At 44.0% G+C, this 12,500-nt stretch overlaps 1 protein-coding gene across 1 annotated transcript in view; it reads left to right on the top strand.

Annotated features, from left to right (window-relative positions):
- The window catches only part of LOC308286262 (E3 ubiquitin-protein ligase RNF31-like), a 3,684-nt gene extending 101 nt beyond the window's left edge, over positions 1-3,583 (top strand). The window contains exons 2-4 of the mRNA XM_080727244.1: positions 264-354; positions 2,239-2,407; positions 3,412-3,583. Coding sequence (XP_080583370.1) covers positions 278-354; positions 2,239-2,407; positions 3,412-3,555 — 390 coding nt within the window. The 5' untranslated portion in view covers positions 264-277 and the 3' untranslated portion in view covers positions 3,556-3,583. The remainder of the gene's footprint in view (positions 1-263; positions 355-2,238; positions 2,408-3,411) is intronic.
- The last annotated feature ends 8,917 nt before the right edge of the window (positions 3,584-12,500 follow it).

The following is a 12,500-nucleotide window of genomic DNA, read 5'->3' as shown; positions in this document are numbered from 1 at the left end:
TAAGTGGTTGTTTATTGTTTAAACTCATTTCTACACAGCATAGTAACCACTTTATGGACAATAAATATACCAGCCATAATTGGAAAGAAATTGGGCCCATTCCTTACTTACTGTGTGTGTGTGTGTGTGTGTGTGTGTGTGTGTGTGTGTGTGTGTGTGTGTGTGTGTGTGTGTGTGTGTGTGTGTGTGTGTGTGTGTGTGTGTGTGTGTGTGTGTGTGTGCGCGTGCGCGTGTACGTGTGGTACGTAAATGTGTGCATGCAGCAGTGTGTTCTGTCATGGAGCACAGAGATGCGTTCTACACAGAGGAGCCATGTGGTCGACCTGCCCTACCTCAACACAGAGGATACTGCCAGTAAGACTATCTGTTATCTATAGGCTACTTACCTAATGTTATCTATACTTACCTAATGTTATCTATACTTACCTAATGTTATCTATACTTACCTAATGTTATCTATACTTACCTCAGTACAGAGGATACTGCCAGTAAGACTTGTATTATCTATAGAGCTGTAATAGGATGGAACTCGTTGCCTAATTACATAACTAATATATACTTATGTACATAACTTTGTACAAACACAAAATTAACTTTTAAGAGGACGTTAAGAGTGCACCTAATCCAAACAAGCCTGTCCTAGGCCCAATGAATTCCCAGAGGCACAATGTTTAATGTGGTTTAAGTGATTTTGGTTTTGATTGCGACCGATTTTACTTTTTTTTTTGTTTTTCCTTCTATCTATGGGTTTTGACTCTCGCTCTGACATCACTGTGATGTCAGGGGAACCAAATCTCTTTTATGCCCATATATGGAGAACCCTGTGATGCCATGGGAACCAAATCCCTTTATGCCCATACTGTATATGGAGATCCCTGATGTCATCAATATTAAGCCCACATCTGTGAATATCTATGGGTACCAGGGTTCTCCATATATGGGTAACTGGTCCGATGGCCAAGACATGGCGCGACCTCACTTTTCGCCATCTTACTGGTTATACGTTTAAACATGCATTCCATCAAACTTTCAGATGCTGTTTTTCTCCCAGTGTGGAGGAAGAATGCTTAGGATTTTTACTGTGATTTGTCACTCTTGAAATATGTCATGGCAATGTGAGCGATGTGAGCTTGTACATCAGCTACTCTCAACGCGCAATACCAACGTATATTTATGTCTCGATAAGGGCGCACCTCACCAGCCAACACTCAAGAGGAGGTTGAATGAACTGAAACCAGCGCTCTCCAAAACAACAGGTTTGGGGATCTGTTGGGAATTGATTACATGATACAGTCACCTGTGCATTAAGTCTCGATGTTTGTAAACAAATAATGTGTGTACAGGTTCTATAAGGAGGTTGTGGTATGTCACTAGGGATGGGCCGACAAGCGATATTATCGCTTATCGTGATTAAAAAAACAACAAAAAAACACTCAGAATTATTGTATCGTGGAGATTTAAATCGTGATATCGTCCTCCGTCATGCACTGGGATCAATTCAACTTGTATTTGCCAAGCTGCATATCCGGTACCACTTAAACCCTCTATAATTGGTAAAAGGTACTTATAATATGCATACTTGATACAGTCTATTTTTCACTCTATCAAATGTCTGTGCCAAAAAATTGCAGATCTACAAGCTCACAACGCGTCGCGACGCCCCCAGGATAATAGATTTTGATTAGCGCGATAATAACAAAAATTGCAATTTCTATTGTCACAGTTATCGTGACGTCCCACCATCCCTATGCTGTGTTGCCAACCTAGGGGATTTGTCGCTAGATTTAGCTACTTTCCAGACCCCCCTAGAGACTTAATTAGTGAAAAGCTTCTAGAGACAAATCTGGCTACTTTTTCTGCTGATTTGGGGACACATATTGTTTACAGGAGCCAGAGATAAAACCCTATTTTTCCTTCCTTTTCCCTCTCTCTGCCTCCATTTGCTGCTTGCCTGCTCCTCAGTGACACACAAACACACGCCGCACCTCTTTCTCTCTCTACTGGTACTGCCGCCGTGCAAACAAATAAATAAAAAAATTACCCTAGAAATGCGCGCGCATCTGTTCACGTGCACGCGCTTGTGTGTGCTGCGCGTGCACATGCACCCCACCCTAGAGACTTCAAGCTACTTCTGGGAGAGCCACTAGCTACTTCCGTTACTGGGAAGTTTGTGTAACTGTGGTTGTCTACAGGTTCCACTATAAGGAGGTTGTATTGTGTAACTGTGGTTGTTCACAGGTTCCACTATAAGGAGGTTGTGGTGGAGCTCCTCAACCAGGTCCAGGCAGATCCTGTGGTTCTGTTCGATGAGTCTGAGATGCTGTCAGAACTCCATCGCTGGAACGTCACCGCTCCGCAGCCCGGAGCCCAAGAACCACAGCCTCTCTACGCTCACCGTCTGAGACTGGTCAGCACCTTGCTACTGATAGAATAGATAGATAGAACCACAGCCTTCTGATAGAATAGATAGATAGAACCACAGCCTTCTGATAGAATAGATAGATAGAACCACAGCCTTCTGATAGAATAGATAGATAGAACCACAGCCTTCTGATAGAATAGATAGATAGAACCACAGCCTTCTGATAGAATAGATAGATAGAACCACAGCCTTCTGATAGAATAGATAGATAGAACCACAGCCTTCTGATAGAATAGATAGATAGAACCACAGCCTCTCTACGCTCACCGTCTGAGACTGGTCAGCACCTTGCTTCTGATATCACACACCAGCCTTCATCTATTAAAAACTCTGTTCTTCTTCTTAATGTTTCTTCTAGGTTGTTGTGACCGTTAGGTCGCAGTTACTATCAAAACCTCCGCCGGCTTTTAGTCAGTCAGTCTGTCACGCCACACTTTTGCCCTACTCATATCTCCGCCACCGTTACCCCTATCCATGCCAAACTTTGCACACACTCTCTTTGGCTGGCAAACCACAACCTCGACTCCTCAATTCTCACATGGCCCTCTTCTAGCGCCACCATCAGGCCGATTCTTGCAAAACACATGTTTTGACACTGCTCCTACAGATGTTGGCTTAAAATCACGCAAAGCGGTACACAGTATCTCTAAAGTCATCTCATCAACATGGATCCTAAAATCACGCAAAGCGGTACACAGTATCTCTAAAGTCATCTCATCAACATGGATCTGTCCCATTTAGCGCCACCATCAGGCCGATTTTTCAAACTACATTTTTGGACACTGCTCCTACACATTTTGTCCAAAAATCACGCTGCGACCTGACGGTCGCTTATCTCCCGATTAGGGAGTCTTACTGGTAATATTTGTGTCCTTGTATGGTATCTCTTATGTGGACATAAATAAATTAATGTGTGTGTGTGTGTGTGTGTGTGCGTGTGCGTGTGCGTGTGCGTGTGCGTGTGTGTGTGTGTGTGTGTGTGTCTCCAGGTCGTAACCCAGAACATTCCTCTGAACCACGGCAGCTCCCAGGTCAACGTGAGGGGTGACCTTCGACCTCTGACCTCCAGCGCCCCCAGACCACACCCCCCCCACAGCGCCCCGCTCAACTACTATGAGACCGACTCCGACTGACCAATCACACGCCAGGGACAGTTCTGAACTAACCAATCACACACCAGAGTCAATAACCATCAATTCGTCAAGACCAGTGGTTCTCAACCTTTTCAGGTCGTGACCCCCAAAATAATCATATTTTAACTGATGCAGAGGATGGTCCTATACAGGATGGTCCTATACAGGATGGTCCTATACAGGATGGTCCTATACAGGATGGTCCTATACAGGATGATCCTATACAGGATGGTCCTATACAGGATGGTCCTATACAGGATGATCCTATACAGGATGGTCCTATACAGGATGGTCCTATACAGGATGGTCCTATACAGGATGGTCCTATACAGGATGATCCTATACAGAGTCAAATAGAGGAAACTTGTGTATTCCCGAGGCTACCAATGTCTGACATTGATGTAAATACTAGTTTGTTAGCAGTTTGTTCTTACAAGCTTGCAAGATGGTCCAGACACCCCATAGTCCCAAAGAAGCATTATGTTCCATTTTTGATTGCAACTTCTACCCGACCATGGCTCCATAGTGGACCGCGTCTATTCAATGTCTAATCCGGTTATTTTTCTCACTTCAAAGTCCATTTTTCGCTCCGTATCAGTTCCCCGTACTCTATATAATTCATCCTAGCATTAGCTTCTCCATCCTAGCATTAGCTTCTCCAGGGCGCAGCCATTTTTCGACTCTCGTTCAGCTTGAAACCCCGCCGTCTCTCACGGGACAACAGCTTTGAGTAGCAGCAGCACAGAAAGCAGGGGCACGGGAACGCGCCTCCTGTTGGAGCCATGGTCGGGTAGAAGCTGCAATCAAAAATGGAATATAATGCTTCTTTGGGACTATGGGGTGTCTGGACCGTCTTGCAAGCTTGTAAGAAGACGAGGTATGGGGGTCTATTTTACCCAGAAACTCTCCTTTAAGTTAATCATCTGGCGACCCCCACAGGTTGAGAACCACTGATCAAAACAACTGAAAAACGTCTACGCTACGCTCCGTGGATCTGTTTTGTCGTTTGGCTTCTCAGTCTGGACATGATTCAGTTGACCCGTGTTTCCAAACGTCACCTGTGACGTAAGTGGCTACGTCGTTGCTGATTGGATGTTGTTCCAACAAATCAAAGTAGGGTTAGGGTACAGCTATGTCATCAGCCAGCCAATACACACTGGTGTATTTGTCCCGCCCCCACACTACAGACCAAGAAGGGAGCAATTGTTTTTTTATGAATAGCACCCCCTGGAGGAAAATAGGGGAGGGTCATGCTATTTTAATTTCAGTCCTAGGGAGGGTCTGCTGATTTCACTTTGAATTCAAGGGAGGGTCATGCAATTTTTTATTAAAAAATAGCTCGGTAACACTGCCATTCATGTAACAATAGGTTAACGATCGCTCGTTGAAAATGCGCATCTGATCCCGATTTGCATTTGACCCAGATTTGACCACAGGCAATCAACAGCACAAAATGAATGGCAGCTGTTACTTCTCACCTTTTTTGTGATGTCCACGTTGACTTTTACACAAGCAGCAGTTGGCTACTCACTGTGTGTTACTTTAGTTTGGAGGGCGTGTTAGTTTATATTTGGAAATGTGTTTGCCCGCACCCGTTTTTATCCCTAAAAAACGTCTCTGTTCTGACCTCGCCACTGGTTATGTATAATTATAAGTTTAGGTTTTAGGCATAATTTTACTGTGGTAAATGTCATGTTGTAGGGGAGGGTCAATCTTTTATTTTTTAATTCTCGGGGAGCGTCATTGATTTTTCCCCCAATTGCGAGGGAGGGTCATGGCATTTTATATCAGGGCTTATACATTTTCTCCAGTAGTACCCCTCAATAAAAAAACAACCCCTCCCTAAGAAGCCACGGTTGGTTGGTTTCCACTCGTTTTCTATGTCCCGCCTCCCTTGGAGATAGGATCTGCGAAGTGACAAAACCGTTCCACGGAACGTACAGTAGCGTAGCAAGCTGCTACCCTGGCTAGTTTATTATTGGGAATCCAAGTTGATTCCATAGTATTGTGTTGTTATATCTTGCAGCACATGCACTGCTACTGGTACTTGATGTAAATAACATAATAACGTTGCTACCTGTAACTGATGAGAATACCACTGACACTCAGTCAGTATGACTTACTACATACTAAAGTATGTGTATATAGATACTACATACTACATACTAAAGTATGATATGTGTATATAGATACTACATACTCTATTATAGCACCTATAATATGACTGTTACGTACTGTACTATGACTCCTGAAAGCACAAATGATCTCCTAAAACTGTATGAGTGTACGTGCGTGTTCTAGAGCAGTCTTTCTCAACCACTGTGCCTGGGGACCTTTGGTGTGCCCCTGAGAAGGGTCAAGTGTTGCCCCTTGAAACTGCTTGAAAGCCAGTATTGTATTTATCATTTTAAAAATTATTTAAACTAGTGAAAACAGCCGATCTACAAGCACACAACGCCTCGCGGGTGCGAGGCGTTGTGTGCTTGTAGATCTGCTGTTTTCACTACTGTTGTGCGACAGCCTTGTATGATGAAGCAGGGCTTTACTTTGCGAAGAAGCGTACACATTTGAAACTTGGAGATACAAGGTTTCTTCCCGACAGTGACGATATTTACACCCCTGTATTATGTTGGTGTGCCCATGGATTCTTGGGACATGAATCCAAGACCTCTGTAAGCCCATCGGGACCCGGCCAAGCTCTGGCCAATCTTTGTTTTATTTCTATGAATACGTCAGCAGTATTTAAGGCTCATTAAAGTATTATTGGTAAAGGATATTTATTTTGGAGGGGCGTAAGACGCTTGAAAGATCAACTTTCTTCACAGTTGACACCAAAGAAAGCAAAGTAGATCTTAAAACGTAATAGTCTCCATTTCTTTACAGGCTACTTATGCTTTCATGCAATCTCCTTCTAACACGTTGTTGTTGGTATAATATGTTATATTTGCTGCTAGCTCACGTAAACATTATTCCCTATCAAACATTATTCGTATCATTTCATGCTATCATCAAGCTGCTTATGCATCTCTGTGATGGCGATGGACCTCCCATCGACGGGCTATGTGAGCGTTTTTGTCGCACGGTACTTTGTGTTTAAATTAATCTGGTGTCTGCCTCTCGTCTCGGGTTCTGAGGTGGCCTCTGCAGGGCTTTTAGTCCATGGGCCATACCAGATGTCGGTATCCGAAAGGTGGCAAAGGTTACCATGCATTTTTGAAAAGATCTATATCTGTAGATTATATTTTGGGTATGATAACCCTTTCTGAGACACAGCTAAATTGGTGTTATCAGCCGCTAGAAAGCAAAAAATGTATCTGCTTTAAGTAGCATATGAGGGGTCAAACTACAGGTTTTTCATGATTCTGAATCCAGCTTCTTTTCCCTGTAATGTAAAGTTAATGGAACACCGACTCTAGCAGCCGGCTGATAACACCAATTTAGCTGTGTCTCAGAAAGGGTTCTCATACCTAAATATATTCTACAGATATAGAGAATGCATGGTAACCTTTGCCACCTTTCGGATACCGACATCTCGTATGGCCCATGGACTATTTAGTGTGTGTGTATGTGTGCGTATGTATTATTGTTTATTGATGACCTATGCAAACCTGTTCACTTTATAAAACTGTTTTCTATGAGACCTTTAAGTTCAATTAGAAAAGCTTAGCTTCTGGTACTGACTGCTACTGTTAATGTTGTCACTCATAATTATGTGGTACCGTTTCTTCTTTTTTGTGTAACTGTTCTGTTTGTGACTGGTCCTGTTATGTCCACCAGCCTCAGTGGAGTTCAGAGAAGCAATATGTTGTTCTAAACCAGGCTTATAATAATATATCAGTGTGCCTTCTGTTGGAATCTGCCTTAAAAGATGCATCTTTGCTTCATTAAAGATGTTCATTGTTCAAGGTCTGATGACGTATTGTATTTGTTTGCTGTTAGCACCGGGACAGGGGCGTCAATTGGGTATGGCAGGGGTATGCAGCTGCCATACCCTGGGTCCAGGGGTATGCAGCTGCCATACCCTGGGTCCAGGGGGGTCCAGGGGTATGCAGCTGCCATACCCTGGGTCCAGGGGGGAGAATACAAGTTAGTTTAAAATATAAACACATGAATGTCTCATTGTCTATCTGTGCTGGCTATGTCGTTAAATTACATTAAAATAACTACAAATGCAAAATTTAACAAGGTATTATAATGATATTCTCCACACTTTTATTCTCCCCATCTTGAGAGAATAGTAGGCTATTTTCCCAGGTTCTGCAGGTCAGCTGCAATGCATTATTGATAATTGTGGCACGTTTACTATATTATGTCAAGTGTAGCTGCACTTGAACAACTGTTCCAGACTGCCATATCCAGCCCAAGAAACCATCAATTTCCAATGGCAGCGGAAAAGTAGTAAATAAAGTTACCCCAGGACTATAATGTGTTGCCCTGTTGGGCAACCACACTAACTAGAAAGATGCAGTTGGAAATTACAAGTGTGGTTGCCTTGAGGTGAGTCACACTTGCAGACATCTCTGTATCTGTCAGTACTTAATTGGAGCGGTGCTGACCATTCTGTCCTTGTCCCTTATATGCCCATATATGGAGATCCATGATGTTATCAATATTAAGCACATATTAAGCCAATATCTTGGAATACCCATATATGTCACACATCAAATCCATATCTGTGAAAAGTGTATTTTTTAATTAAAGTCAATGGAGACAATTAAATAACGAATACATGTATCTAAATTAAACTATACATAGCGCATCTCTTAAGCAAAATAGCACGCATGTCCCGATGAAGCCGGTCGATTTGACATATGGCCCGAGTGCCACCAACATTGTGGGAGGAGTAGCATGGAAAAATAAAGTTTATTTGGAGATGATGGAAGATGGATGGATGGAATCACAGACATAGAAAGGTAGACGCCTCTTCCGACTGGGGGGTGCTGGTCCAAGACTCCTGGCAAAACAAATAAAAAGAATTACGGAATTCTTCCCTGTGCGTCACAGAAGCGGAAATTCGGTCGGCCAATCAGAGGCACATGGGGCGGGTTTTCTCATACGCAACGCTGAGCCGCGCAACATCAGGAACTGGATGAAAACAAAACTGGAGCTGTCACCAAACACTCAGAGATTTGTGAAATAAGTTCCCAGAGAGAAACATGGTCGTTTCATGTACAGCTCCGGGTTGTACAAACAGATGCACATTGGAAAATAGAACGCTGGGAATCACTTTCCACAGGTAAGTAACATGATTCATTAATCTGTCTAATGAATGTAGACGGGAATGTGACCAAATCCTGGATCCAACTCCATGTCTGGTATTGACACTTGCTTTGGCCATGTAAACGTGCCAATAAAGCTCTTTTGAATTGAATGGGAAAAGTCCCGGAAAAGACGCGCTGTGATTGGCCAGCAGTTTTTTTGAGTGACAGTCTGTCTTCCACACACACGCCATTTCTGCCAGGACTCCTTGACCAGGCGCGCCAATGAACTGCAGCGGCGGGGGAGGTATCTAGCTTTTTATATCTGTGGATGGAATACAGTCGGATAAGCATTGCCCTGCAGCCGCAGGGGTGGACTGGGCATCTGGCATACCGGGCATATGCCCTGTGGGCCCACTATACAAGTGGGCCTGTGGGCACCATTTTAGGATAATTACAGTCATTTTTAGGTTGGGCGGCCACTAAGTGGAGAGAGCCAATCCTTCAGTAGCACCGCCCACAGAGCAGAGAGACATCACATGATTGGCCCACTGACTCGTCTATCATCTGAATACTGGCCTAGTAGCCCAATCACAGGCTACTGTGGCCCAGGAGTCACACTCAAACATAAAACAGCTGATATACAAGCCCACAACGCGTCGCTGCCTCAACGTGTTGTGGGCTTGTAGATCTTTTATGTTCGGTTCGTGGCGGTTGTGGTGGGCCTGTCTGGGCCAAGATGCCAGGACCCAATTTGTGTCCCAGTCCGGCCCTGCCTGTAGGGCTGCCAGACTACATATAATACAGGTACCGTACTACATAGAATACTGATACATGGAAAGGTTGAAGTACAAACAATGAGTAGAAAACTGTTCAGTTTGTATACTGTATAAATGGAAAGAACCCAACTCTAAATCTAAATGGATTTCTAGGCCTCTAGATGGCTGCTTCTCAACAAACTACTTAAAGGTAGGGTAAGATATTTCATTTACTTCAAATAATAACAGAATGGGTTTATATTCTGATAGCACTAGTTACTATAGAGTGTTTGGTCCATATTTGACTTCAGCCTGAGGAGAAAAAAGCAGTTTCAATTTGGTGGAGGAGACAGGTTTTCCTCCAATCAGGACAGTGGGGCCTTCCTCCAATCATGATCAAGTGGGGGCGGGCTTTATGGGCCCCCACTTGATCATGATTGGAGGAAGGCCCCCGCCTGTCACCTACTGTACATGAAAGCGTTTGGAAATGCGCACTCAATGCACTGGTGTGCCATGTTGTCGTTCGTTTATTCGGTGCACTTGGTGCGTTCGGAAATCCAGTGCGCTGCACCCCGGGTGTGCTGAGTGCACGCACTGAACAACCCTACTCAGAAGATGGGGTTTGGCGGTGTGGTGCGTCAGTGGGGTGTCTTGAGCACTTCTCAGCTGTGAACAATGGAGGAAATGATAACAAAATGCACCATTTGCTGCTTTATTGGTCCTTTGGGCGTTATTGTTACATACGCATCAACGTGTAAACTAACAGCAGGTAGGCCAATGTTACGAATTAAGTTACCTATCAATAGCAACATTACGTTAGCAACTGCTGCTTTTAAGAAAGTTTTCAGACTGAAAAAGCGCACAGTGGGGCATTCACAAATAGTGATTTTTAGTATTCGAATTATTCGACCTTAAAGTATTCGAATAGTCGAATATTCGACAGGACTGGACAAACTGTCAAATATTAAGTAAGCAAGAGGCGAACATTGTGAAAATATCAGATCTACATGCTCACAACGCCTCACAACGCGAGGCATTGTGAGCATGTAGATCTGATATTTTCACAATATTTATCTGCGGAACCGAGTCACATTAAATGTAATACCTACAATTCCATGTGCTTGTCAGGGTGGGGGTCCCCAGTTCAAATATGTTTATTTTGGGGGTCACGGCCTAAAAAGGTTTTCAGAACCCCTGGTATAGAGCATTAATTAACAAATTCATCCACCAGGGGCACTGACAACTCATTCTTATGACTTCCTATCTCGCCAAGCTTTATAAACTATATATTTTTTAAAGAGGAAACAAACAAACAAACGAAAAAAGCAAATATTCGACTTTGGTGAACAACATCGAATAGTGACTTTGATATTGGAATATTCTAATATTTGGTGAATGCCCTCCTAGTGCACAGCTTAGTGCACAGCTTAGTGCACAGCTTAGTGCACAGCTGCCTCTTAACTGGTCGTTGGTAAAAGCCCTCCTAGTGCACAGCTTAGTGCACAGCTTAGTGCACAGCTTAGTGCACAGCTTAGTGCACAGCTGCCTCTTAACTGGTCGTTGGTAAAAGCCCTCCTAGTGCACAGCTTAGTGCACAGCTTAGTGCACAGCTTAGTGCACAGCTGCCTCTTAACTGGTCGTTGGTAAAAGCCCTCCTAGTGCACAGCTTAGTGCACAGCTTAGTGCACAGCTTAGTGCACAGCTTAGTGCACAGCTGCCTCTTAACTGGTCGTTGGTAAAAGCCCTCCTAGTGCACAGCTTAGTGCACAGCTTAGTGCACAGCTTAGTGCACAGCTTAGTGCACAGCTGCCTCTTAACTGGTCGTTGGTAAAAGCCCTCCTAGTGCACAGCTTAGTGCACAGCTTAGTGCACAACTTAGTGCACAGCTTAGTGCACAGCTGCCTCTTAACTGGTCGTTGGTAAAAGCCCTCCTAGTGCACAGCTTAGTGCACAGCTTAGTGCACAGCTTAGTGCACAGCTTAGTGCACAGCTGCCTCTTAACTGGTCGTTGGTAAAAGCCCTCCTAGTGCACAGCTTAGTGCACAGCTTAGTGCACAGCTTAGTGCACAGCTGCCTCTTAACTGGTCGTTGGTAAAAGCCCTCCTAGTGCACAGCTTAGTGCACAGCTTAGTGCACAGCTTAGTGCACAGCTTAGTGCACAGCTGCCTCTTAACTGGTCGTTGGTAAAAGCCCTCCTAGTGCACAGCTTAGTGCACAGCTTAGTGCACAGCTTAGTGCACAGCTTAGTGCACAGCTTAGTGCACAGCTTAGTGCACAGCTGCCTCTTAACTGGTCGTTGTGAGTGCACTCGCATGAAAGCAAATGAGAGCCACATTTCGAAAAGTCCCGGAAAATACGCGCTGTGATTGGCTGGCGTCGCTTTGAATGACAACCGTGCGAGGGGGAATCTCACTACACCCCACGGAGGTTAGGGTTTGGGTTAGGTTTAGTTGTCGAAAAGATGTAGTCAATATTGACCAAGGGACTGCTTCCGCGTCGGAATGCGGCTCAAAGGGACTTCAGCCAATCACACGCTGGCAGCGTGGGGTTTGTCGAAATGCGGCTCTCATTCGCTATCATGCAGTGCACTCTACAACGTCACCGCCCACTGCACTCACTACACTGAGAGCACACGTCCGGTGCGCATTTCCGAACGCACCCTTAAAGGACAACTTTAGTTTTTTACAACAAGGGTTCATATTTTAGATTGTAATTAAAGAATATAAAAGATGAGTGTTAAAATTATTTCATTTCTTTCTTTCTATTGTTTTAGAGATTCTTATTTCAGTGGTTGGGGGCATGCGTACAAGTGGCTAAATGTGTCATTTTACACAGAATAAGCCCATTCCCAAGATACAACGCAACCTTTCATGGTTGGATGTGACTTATGGGGGCTAGAAGTGTTACTGTAAATAGCAATAAAGAAACTGCTGGCTTATTGTGTCTAAAAATACATATTTAGCCACTTGTACACATGCCCCTATGTGTA

Source organism: Nannobrachium achirus, assembly GCF_963921795.1.
Source record: "Nannobrachium achirus genome assembly, chromosome: 5".
Classification (NCBI taxonomy): domain Eukaryota; kingdom Metazoa; phylum Chordata; class Actinopteri; order Myctophiformes; family Myctophidae; genus Nannobrachium; species Nannobrachium achirus.
The sequence above is the reverse complement of the archived record's forward strand: the minus strand, read 5'-3'. Positions and strand labels throughout refer to the sequence as shown.